Consider the following 12319-nt stretch of genomic DNA (forward strand, 5'->3'; position numbering starts at 1 on the left):
TTGTTTTATATCCTTCCTTTTATTTATACAGGAGAAAAAGTTCAATATATTTCAACGGGCAAGCCTTGGCAAAAGTATGTTTTTTAAGGAAAAAAAACCCCCAAGATTCTGGACTTTAAATTTTTAAGCTAAAAAACTGATTTATATTGCAAACGTTTCAAAACATCTAATATTATTAAAAGTCGTGGTATCTATGTATCTGTCTGGGTCATCGTTAATCCTAATAAATGACAGGGAACTTGCTATCGAACTTATACATCGATAGATTTGTTATTTTTCAAGCTACGTGTTTGGCTAGGTTGCATAATTGTACAACTTTAATTAGAGACGATATTAATTAAAATCTTCATTTTTTCCCCCATCTTTTTTTTATGAACAAGGGAAAAAAATGTTCCGAGCGGCTTTAGTCAGCGGTTCCCAAACTGCGTTGCTCTATGTGTTCATGATTTTAATATGTGTGTGTAACAAAGATCGAGAAGCGTGCGGTGAGAAAATTCTATTTCTTCAAAGGGTGCCACCAATTGGAAAAGTTCGTAAACAACAAGCTTAATTAGTAAAGGGCGTTTTTCTTCTTCTCCTTTAAAGGAATGTAGTTTACGACGTAAAAACGTCAATTCAGTCTTTCGCTAACTTAAGCTGTCGCGGGGGGCAAGTACGGGGCGAAGCACCAACATTACCGCTTCGGTTCTTCGAAGAAATGGGGTTGTGCACGAACTTGCTGTAGGCGAGTTGGACGAGACACCGCAGGCGGAAAGAGGGAGGTGAACTCACGAAGTACACCTCCGTAGGCGCTGTAAACCAACCCACTGCAAACGGTTTGTTCGAACCAGGCGTCGAAGGCGGCTACTTAGTAAATAAGATATGAAGTGATAATCTAGTGATAACAACAGTGATTGCGTCCACTGTACAAATATTTAAATTCATAAAACTGTATCCCCCACCCTGTTCACCATGTAATAGAAAATTTACTAGTTCAATGCTTTGACTTGGCATTAAACTATGTAGGCGAGGAGATAAAGTTCTAGCAGAAGCTCCTTTGTTTTTTTGTTTTTTTTTTCTTCAAGAACCAAACAATATGAAATAGCTTGACGATAAATTAAGGCTCTTCATTGCATATTATATCTTTATCAACCTCTGCAGCGCTCTTTTCGGCAGTTTAAATAATCTACTAATGTGTATTTTCAGACTGAAAAATCCTGCTACAATGTCTTTTGCAGCTAAAAACGAAACAAATCCAGCCGTCATCGATGCTACAGGATATACCCCCTATGTTAGAGCAAGAGTAAGTATGATTCTCTTAAAATCTGTATGCATCTGTCTGTATGTCATACCATCTCCTCAAAAACGGTTGAGAGTTAAGAGTCGAACGAGACACCAAAACATTCATAATTTGCTTTGTCCTCAATCACGAAATGCTGCTTCTAAAAGGCTTCCTCAATCCTCAGCCATTTAAGGAAGGGAAAATCATTTGTGTGAATTATTGGGTTGTAAATAACTTTTTGTTACCACCAAAATGGTGATAAATTTAGCAGAATGAGGTGACGATTTCAGTGTTAATTTTACGATGTGTGGTAATCATTTAAACTGTTTCTCAATGTCTTTTTTTTTGAGCAATCACGATTGCTTATTGTTTTCATTTGACTCTTTTGATGTGCTATCATTTTATTTTCCCGTCAGCACCCTGTGCACAGTGGCGGATCCAGACTATGGATTTGGGAGGGGAACTTTTCCTTCCGCAATTTATGTTTATGGGGGGGAGGGGTATATGATATTACTTATTAAAAAAATAACCATGAAAATTGAGCTATACAACTTATCCTCTGCGTCTTAACGCTTCTTATAAAACGAATTGTGCATTACAATTCTGCAAGTACAGTTCTCAAAAAATAATTTTAAAAACCGTTTTGCTCATTGCTGTATTTGCAATGTTGGTTTTATATTTTAATCTTAAAATGTTCACGAACTGGTAGGAAGGTCCTGGAGTTCTCCCCGTTAAATTTTTTGAAATTGTAGTCCTAAGAACAGTACTAAGACGGTCTCTGATGAGGTTATACGGGGAGGAAAGGTTCGAAGGGGGCGGGGGTCTTCGTTGGAAATTTTTAGAATTTGAAGTTTGAAAAAGCGATAGTTGTTGACGGTAAGGTAAGAAATAGGGCTTTTTGAGGCTTACCCCGATATAAATATATACACTCACTGTTATAACCAGGGGTTCCAGACGAGTGAAAATATTCCCTCTAAGGTGAAAGCATAGTGCCTGAAGGTGCAATGCAGGCTAGAAAATAGAGCAGAGGAGCCGAAACAGCATGCAATCGCAAAAAGACTCATTGCGCATGCGCTTTTGCCTTAAACAAACTTTTTGCCTTTGTAAAAAAAAAAATTCATCAGAACTCTGAATTTTTCTCACGTTTTTAACGGCCCCAGAGTTATTAATATTATTTATTTTATGAATTTTTAAGAAAGCAATAAAGATTTCACTGGTCCGCAAAAACAATAAAGATTTCACTGGTCCGCAAAGTTTTTCATTTGCTTTTACCGCGCCCGTGGGTCAAAAGAGGTTGAGAGACACTGAGTTAGAGCAATGAGCACTTCTTAACTATGTTGAAAACTCTGAAATATGATCAAATGCTGTAATTACATGTTTTAATCATTTCCAGTATCGAGTTCAATGTGAAAAATGTCCAAAACGTAGACTATCATAAATCAAAACAAAACTTAAAAATGATAATAAAAAAAACCCCCACAACTGTATTCAAAAACGCACACAATACGGGGGAGGGGGAGGAGGAGGATCTATAGTAAGAGTGCCATTTCTCTCTCCGAAGGTTCCTTTTTTTCACTCCGGCTGTCTATTTTTTAAAAGGTGCCTGTTTTTCACCCTATTTAGAGGTGCGATTTCGGCTCCGTTGGGTGCCGCTGGTGAACAAGCGTTTCTCCCTTGAAAGGTGCCGAATGCATCCTGTAGTTTTACCAGTATATAATATACATATATATATATATATATACATGCACTAGATACATACATACACTAGAGGACCCGACAGACGTTGTTCTGTTCAAACTTAGTAAATTGGAAAGTTAAAAAATTTCAATAAACTGTCAAGTGTTTGAACCGTTTTGATGAAAAAAATAAGTAAAAAGAAAAAGTTATAAGCTTCTTGGTATCAGAATGCGTATATTTATTACAACTTGATATATGTAGTTCCCACTGATCAGTTGTTTTATCAACTACTTTTTCTCGCGTACTTGAAAGATCTTCACAGATTGTATGGTTTGTTCCTTCAGACGTACTCAAAGGATAAAAATAATCCTCAGATATTAAGTGTGAAAAATGAACTACCTATCTAGGGTGATTCCTGGAATCGCCCCTTATTCACCAAATGGCGATAGTGCGCCAAATCTAGTGATTGGTCGAAATCGAACTATTTTTTGGATTCTGCCGTCTGAGGCGTGTGATTGGTTGAAATCGCGCCAACTCGTCACGCGCCAGCGTGAAGAGTTGGCGATTTTGGGAAATTGAGCCAAGCAGGGGGTAATTCCAGACTCGCACCACCTATCTAGAAAAAACGAGATATCCCGCTGCAACGTCCCCCATTTGAAAAAGAATAAAACAATCCAATAAAAACAATTCCCTGAATAAGCGAAAATCACCCCTCCCCCCTTAAGATGTAAAATAAACACGTTCTTCAACTAAAATGACTAAGCACTCTTTAAAAACCAAAAAACAATTCTTTGCAATTTAAAATATTTCATCAAATGAACAAAAATACAATAAATTACGTTAGCAATAATAAACAAATAATCACGCACCTGTATTGTTATGGCCAATGTCGCCAAGCCACCACGTTCCTGTAATCCAGCCGATCAGTGAGCGAAGCGAACTCTGACCGATTAGCGGTCCCATCTTTTGAACGAAAGTTTCATATATTTGTCTAATTTGTTCTTTCCACTAAAGATAAAAATCTTCCACTGCACTGACCTTGTGTGTACAGAACTACCCTGTTGCAATTTATCTGGAGGAAAATAAAATTTGTTTCGTCTTCAAATTACACCATATTTTCCTTTAATAATGTACTGATTAGTTTGATAATCCTTAAAGTATTCTTGTCATTGGTGCCAAAACTCAGATAGATTTGAACCGAGAAACAAATGTTATGTACGGTAGTTTCTGATCATTTGGTTAGGAAAATACAAAAGAACCGATCCGGTCACATGGCTTAACTACAACGAAAAACACTTGCTTTGCGCGAACCTAGTGAAAGAAACACGATTTCTTCCAGTACTTTACTTTGAAATATATCACTGGACCTAAAATCGTTGCTTTCAAGAAATGAAGGCTTCACTCTCTCTCATTATCGCAGTAGGAAATTTTATTACAAAATTTTCTATTATCTTTATTCCCGCTTTCTTATTATCCTTCGGCAACAGGTTAAATATTTATTTCAGTCCTCGCTCAACAATAGGTTAAAATAAATATTAATCATTTGGGAGATATAACCATCCAATGTTTAAATTAATTAAGAAAAAAGTTTCCGATTCGATCCATCGCGCTTCGAAACCATGCTTGCCACACATTAATTACACACAAAAATTTTTATCAAAATCGGTCCAGCCGTTTAAAAGCCTTATGGTGACAAAAGTCCGCACAGAAGATATATATATATATATATATATATATATATATATATATATATATATATATATATATATATATATATATATATATATATATATATATATATATATATATATATATATATATATATTAGAATAGATCTAAATCGATGTCCCCTCCGCCCGATATTTCGAAATTGAAGTTCCAAAAACGTAGTTACAGACAAACTTTGATGATGTTACGAGCAGTGGAGTTCTGGAACACTTCCCAAAAAATATTTCGAAACTGAAGTCTTAGAAAACGAAGTTTTTAAGCGATATTAGTGACGAAGGATTTAAACGCTCTCCCCCCTCTTAGATTTTTCGAAATTGTAATTTTTTTCATTTTTAGATTTCCTACGAGAGCATTCGGACCCTTGTCCGGAAATTTTCGTAACTGTCATCTTAAAAACGCGACTGTAGACCATATTCGGTAACGTTAGGAATTCGGCTATTTTTCAAAATTGAAGCTCGAAAAAAGCAATATTAAACGATTCTCGATATTTTTAGAATACGAGATGTTAGGTAGTCATCCCCTGGAAATTTTTCGAAATTGAAGGCCTCTCTCTCTTGAAGGTTTTGGCGGGGGGAAGGATACTTCCAAAGCGTAGCATTATAAAAACTTTCTTATTTTTAAACCGAATAGGAAAAAGGAAAAAAAAACAAAAGAAAAGATTATAAAAGAAATAGGTAGGTGCGGGATGCGTAATTAACTGATCAATAATCCCCACGATTGAAAATTTTCAAGGTTCTTTTCAATAGAAATTTAGATATTTTTTGCGACATTTTCCCCCTCTTATTAAAATAACTTCGTTTTCTCCAGGCACGTTCTATTCTTCTCTTTAATTATAATAAATGTTTTTAGAAACATTCAAATCTGCCTTCTGGGGCGCTACCCCCCCCCCCTTCTGGTTGTGTCACTAAATTGTGGAAGCTTTACATATAATGATACTCTACACCAAATAAATACAAAAGACAGTTTAAACAGGTTTGTGTTCAAAAAGACTTATTTTAAAAGATTAGTACTGGAAAACTAATGAAAAATGTTCGTGCACTATGTTTTAAAAATTTTTAGGTACACGTGGGATTTTTTGGGGGGAGGGGAACATTTCCCCAGTTCCCCTCCGTGGATCCGCTTCCGCTATTGTCTAATCGCTTTTCCTGGAGCCTTTCGTCAAGTTCTAAAAAACAGAAAAAAAAAATTAACTTTAATTCTGAAATTTTGAATTTAAATTATGTTTTTCGCAATCACGAGTTGCGACAGGGCCCTACTCATTGGGGGCTATTGTTTCTAGAAACAGCTCCTATCCCCCCAAGCCTACCCCTCCTCCTGGGCGGTTACGTGTGTATAGTTGTCTGTGTGTGTTCAGACGTTTGTGTATGTGTGGGCGCGCGTGTGTGCATGTGTAGGCTTGTGTGTGTGCGTAGACCTGTGTGTATGCACGTAGACGTGTGTGTATGTGTGTAAAGGCTTGTGTGATGAGCGTGTGTGTATGTATGTGTGTGTATGCGTGTGTGTATGTGTGTGTGTGTGTATGCGCGTGTGTGTATAAACACGCGTGTGTGTAGGGCATGGACGCCATCGACCAGGAGAAACAGATTCCAGGAAGCAGTGCAGCCGTCCTGCACGAGGCCTGTGGGCGGTGGTGCTGGTGTCCCTGGTGCAAGCTGAAAAAGGCACGGACCTCAAAAACGGTTAAGTGAGAACAATTAGCAATCGTGATTGCTCAAAAAAAAAAATCTTGTACTCTGTTTTCTGAACAGCCTTAGCATCATTTGGGATTTTTTTTTTTTTTTTTGAGGGTAAAGGGGAACATTCCCCAGTTCCCCTCCTGGGATCCGCTTTTGCAATTCTCTCTTCACTTTTCCTTGTGCCTTTCTTCAAGTTCAAGTTCTGTAAAACAGAATAATTTTCCTGCACTCGGTTGTGAAATGTTTTAGGCATCTTTGAGATTTCGGGAGGGGGAGCATTCCCCCTGTTCTCCTCATGGAGCTTCTACTATTGTCTAATTGCTTTTCCTGGTTCCTTAGTTCACGTTCTAAAAAACGAAAAAAAAATTCCTGTACTCTGTTTTCTGAACATTTTTAGGTACCCTTGAGATTTTTTTTTTTTTTTTTTTTTTTTTGAGGGAGGGGAAGAAGTTCCCGCAGTTTTCCCCTCTTTGGATCTGTTTTTACAGTTCTCTCCTCGATTTTACTGCTGCCTTTCTTCAAGTTCAAGTTTTAAAAAACGGAGGAATTTTCTTGTTTTCTATTCTGAAAATTTTTAGGTACACTTGGGATTTTGGAGGGGGAACGTTCCCCCAGTTCTCCTCCCGTGGATCCGCGCCTGCACCATCACCATTGACCAGCTCCTCACGATGCTGCTCCTATAGCGAAAGCCGTTTCCAGGTTGCGTTCATATCCTACACTTACAGGCATACATACACGCACCTACCAACACACACACACAAACACATACACACACTCATACATACAGACACCTACACATACACACACACATACACACGCCTACCCACATATTCATGCATGCACACATTGACAACACATACGCCTACACACACATAGACATATCCCGCCCCCACGCACACAAACACTCATACACACAACTACCCACACACTCATGCCTGCACACAGACACAAACACACATGCTTACACACACATACACATATTCCCTACGCACAAACACACATACCCCCCTCATACAAGCACACACGCCTACATACACACATACACACTAGTGATTGCGAAAAACATAATTTGAATTCAAGATGTCAAAATTCAAATTATTATTATTACTATTATTATTATTATTTTTGTGGGTACACCATAATTTTCTTAATACTTCATCAAACTTCACGAATAAAGTATCATTTTAAGCAGTTTTTTCACCGCTGTTGGCAAAAAATAAATAAAAAATCAAATTTTTGGCCGGTTTCGAAAAGTTACACTTAAAATACTTGGTTGCTAGAAGCTGCTGTCCATGGGCGGTCTCCATCAGAGCTTGTTGCTGGTGTGCATTACCAAAGCCACAATTTTTCCTTGTAATCATTACAATTTTTATTTCTCGTATGCAACATATTTCTCTACAATATAAACCCGATTGTGTTCAAAAAATTTAAAATTGCACATTTTTGAGGTGTTTGGTTAAAATGTTATGAGTTTCTACCATTTGTTTTCACTCCGAGCGCAAATGCTTCGCACGGGTCAGTTAGTGATCTCATAGAACATTACCGATAATTCTATCTTCAACCTCTGTAGAAACATTTTCCTTTATCGATTCGCAACAAACTAAAGGTGTATAAGTACGTAGTACTTAAACGTTTTTCTCCTCCCTCTAAAGAATTTTAATGTTGTACTTTTGTTCCTTTATTTGTTGCAGTTTCAGTTTTTTTGGCACCAACAAAAACATCAAATTATTTTACATTTCAAAGAGCTATAATCTGTACTTGGCAAACTGATTTGGAGGTGTGGGAAAGTATCTAAGAATTAAACAAAATGCTGAAAATCCATTTATAAGTTGTGCATTTGAGAAGACTAACTTTTAAAGAGCGTACTTGAGTACTCACAGCCACTTTTTATTTTCTGTTATTTACTGTTGAAATATTTGTTATTTAATGTTATCGTTATCGCTTCTTGGTATGTTTTTAACTATCTAGTTTAATAAACTTAAAATACAAGACGTTCCACAATGAATGGGACAAAATGGAAGCACTCCCATGAAAGGTGTACTTACTTTATTTTAATAAATTTAATCTACAGTGAATCATTAAATTTACAGATATTCAAGTTTCTATAGACGTTCAATGTATTAACCTCAGACTCAGGTGACAAGGAAAATATCTATGCAGCAATCTAATTTCTGCCATATTCGTCATTGAGTTTTGAGTATGACATTGTTAATAACACTGTGACAAAATTTTACTTTTATTCTATAACATTGAGAAAAATAGCTGATCTATGTCTAGTTGAGCCAGCTAAACGTAAATACATAAACTAAATTCTTGTAACACGTACCATTTTTAAGTTATGACAAATTTAATTTCCATAAATGGCTAAAAATCGAAATTTTAAAATTTAATCTTAATATGTTTATCAACTTATGTGTTTTGAATCCTAATTCAAATATAGTAATAATGTACACTTATGCATACATTGTAAGGAAAAATAGCGCAGGTTTTTTTCATTAGTAGAAAAATAAACCATTTGTTGTCAAAGAAAATGATGAAAAATTAACTTTTCCTCTTGTGAATAGTGAAATCCTTTTGAATTAGAAACCAATAATTATGTTCCAATATTTTTGCATTTCATTTTCCTTGGTAACGTTCTTCCATACATTTAATATCTCGATAAAAGCGCTTATCACTCACTATAATCATAAGATTAAGAGGAAAAGAATCGAAGTAAGGATACAAGAAATGTTTCTTCAAAGAAATTCTGCACCCCATCGTTTCAAAATTTTGTAAAACGTTTTTCACTAAAAATTTGGTATTTTTAGTTTTATGACTGACCAAAAATACTCGATCTACCGACAACTACGCTGCTCGTTATTTTTGGGTTGGGATTTTCATTATAGCCATTGCTCTCTATAAACGTTCTTATTTGTGGGTCGATAAAAATGACTTATTTTAATTTAGCGTCAATCAATTTGAAAAAATACTTTTCAAATACAAAACCCTTTGCCATTTTTATCCATTGAAAACATTTTTCGTCAAACCGAGTTAAATATGTAAGGGTGGATTTTGTTTTAAATTTTTATTTATTTATTTATTTTATTTTATTTTATTTATTTATTTTTTTTCGAAATAAGAGGTAAATTTAAAAAAATAATTTTGTCAGTACAGAAACTTGCAGCAATTCTAATTGAAATAAAATATTCTATTAAAACAATGGCTGTTGCAGATGCTATTTTTGAAATTATGTACTAATATGCTGTTTCATGTTTCTAATTATTGAAAGAGTATATATATGGAATTAAATTATTTTTATCATATTAAAAGCAAGGGTGCATGAAAATGTTTTAGATGCTATAACAAAGAAATGTGACGGGTTAGACACCCACTTCATTTGGAAATTTTAGTTACAATTAAGTGTGTAACTTAATATACGTGATAGTTTTCATGTTAGAAAAATCGTGTCATTTAGTGAATTGGACTACTTTAGTTATCCACTGCTCAAGGCTGTTTCCTTTATTACCCCATTATTTAAAGGAATAAACCCCATAGAAAAGGGAGCAAGAACACTTTGTCTTTAACAAATATCTATAGAAAAAAATCACAAGGAGCACGGACACCCCAAACACAAATTTTTGGGCGAGTGGAAATTCTCAATTTGCCGAATGATGATAAATTTGCCAAATGGAACTCCAAATTTTCCTGAATGATGATAATTTCGCCGAATAAGGAAATTTTTGGAAGCTCACAGTGACCGCCCGTGACCTCAAATCGCGGCTTCTGCAAAAGGGTTTGATTTGGATGAGTCCAGGGGTGCCCCCCCCCTAAAAGCTAGGGCACACACATCCCTAAACATCTTGGAGACCCCCTCAAATAAAAAAATATCCCTCAAAACACCCCCTTAAAAATTTTAATGGCGCAGTCTGCGCCATAACCCCCCCCCCCCCACCGGGTGAGCACCTTTGGAATTGGTCATCAACACAGCAATGACACAGGTATCAGAAAATAGTTTGTTTAGTCCGCCAGGGAGATCATGCGAGGTCACTGTGACCTTCCAAAAATTTCTTTATTCGGCAAATTTTGTCTGACGATTTGGCGTAATTGTCATCATTCGGCAAATTGAGAATTTCCGCCCTCCCAAAAGTTTAAGTTCGGGGCATCTCTGTTGACCGCATGTTTCTTTTTTAACCCGTGTGACCCTATCAATTTATAGACGCATAAGGATGTCCACATCGGATTTATCTATGAGCTAGAAAATCATCCTTCAAGGTATGACGAATGAAAACTGCTTCTACTCTTCTACATTTAAACGAAGCCATTGCCTGTTTGGTGATATTTTCATAGTTGAAATTGTAACCCTAACTCCAGTGGATTAACCCTCAACTCCAGTAGATAGGATTAAAACATTTCTTCATTCTCCTAAAATGAGTCTTACCAGTAAAACCGTTAAGTTACCGGATCCAGTTCAGTCTTCTCAAAATGAAACATTTCCCTGCATGTCAAAAATAACCAAAAAATATTATTAAATTATTATGACATGGCGCGAGTTTCATTGTTGATGTCGTCAGCATTACTCGATCAGTGAATTTGCTACTATTATACTAGAAAATCGCCCATCAAGGTATGACGGTGGCAATTCTTTTCAAGCGAACGAAGCCATTGCCTATTTGAGGATATTTTGATACTTGAAATTTTAACCCTAACACCAGCGGATTAACTTTAAACTCCAGTAGATAGCGTTAATTGTTTTCGTTTCTTCATTCTCCTGAAATGACGCAGTTTTACTAATAAAACTGTTAAGTTACCGGTGTTGAAACACACGGGTTACTCAATCATCGGCTATTATTTATATGAGGATGAGGATTCATTTATTTCCAGAGTGCCTCGAGGGATTCCCGTGGGGGAATCGCGAATCGAAAGGAAGATGCCGTGCGGGCCTATTGGGACCACCAGAACTTCCTGGCTGATCTGCAACAGTATTCTGTCCAGCACGAGAGGGAACTGTTCCGAAGTCGGTGGGAGTGTGACGCTGACAAGAAGAGCCTGTACAGCCGCGTCAGGTGGGAGATGGACAAGGTGGCGGCCGGGATGGAGGAGGACCTCGAGCGCAGGAGGAACAGGTAAAGTCTGGCTGTCAGGAGGTGGCACTTGACCACGCCGCGTTTCAGAAGAGTCCATTTCCATGAAGGTGCGTTAGGTAGGAGGGAAATGAAGAACGGGACGGCAAAAAAAAGAAGGGTTGTAATAAAGAATTCAAAACTTGTAATTTTTATTTTTCCACCAACTAAAAGCAGTTATTTCACAGCAAATTAAACATTTCAAAGATAAGGAATCAAATGACTGCCCCCCGCCTTTTTTTTTTTTTTTTTGCTTGTTCCAATTTTCTCAATTAGTTAGAACAGCAGATATGTGTTTCTATTTTAGCGAAAGTCCTAGGCTAATCTCAATTTAGGCATGGAACTAAAGCGCAAATGTAACTAGAGACTATAAATTTGAAATCTGCGTTTCAAGCGTACAAAACTGCTTTTTATCAATGCTCAATAGCCCTTAGCATCTATAGCTGTGCAAGTTGTTACAAGTTAGTTAGCAACCCGGGGAAGGAGTGTTCTTCAAAGCGGTTTTTTTTTCTTTTTAGTAACGGTTATGCGTATTTCCATCTTTGTCTTTGGGTGGGAGAGGGATTTTAACATTGTTCTAATTATAATGAGCGATTTACTTAAATTCTATTTTCTGGGACAGGGAGATTTTCATTTTATTCTAGTAGTAATGCGGATTTGAACCTTGTTCTTCCCAAATAAGATTGAGATGCAATCTTCTTAGGGTTGGTTACCGTCAGCGAAGGGGGGGGGGGGAGCTCCTAGTTCTTTATAACAATAATAAAAAACATAAACAGATTTCAATCAGTAAGCGATGCATGAAAAATTAAATTATCTCACTGAAAATGTTTACTGCAATCTCAATTGAAATAATAATACAATAAAGCAGATGCTGCAGA

General features: G+C 36.5%; 1 protein-coding gene across 1 annotated transcript in view; it reads left to right on the forward strand.

Annotated features, from left to right (window-relative positions):
* Positions 1-1204: 1204 nt before the first annotated feature.
* Positions 1205-12319, forward strand: part of LOC129226820 (cilia- and flagella-associated protein 53-like) — a 37303-nt gene continuing 26188 nt past the window's right edge. Inside the window, exons 1-2 of the mRNA XM_054861448.1 lie at positions 1205-1282; positions 11203-11444. Of these exons, the coding sequence (XP_054717423.1) occupies positions 1205-1282; positions 11203-11444 (320 nt within the window). The remainder of the gene's footprint in view (positions 1283-11202; positions 11445-12319) is intronic.

This window comes from Uloborus diversus, chromosome 7, assembly GCF_026930045.1.
Source record: "Uloborus diversus isolate 005 chromosome 7, Udiv.v.3.1, whole genome shotgun sequence".
NCBI classification, from domain to species: domain Eukaryota; kingdom Metazoa; phylum Arthropoda; class Arachnida; order Araneae; family Uloboridae; genus Uloborus; species Uloborus diversus.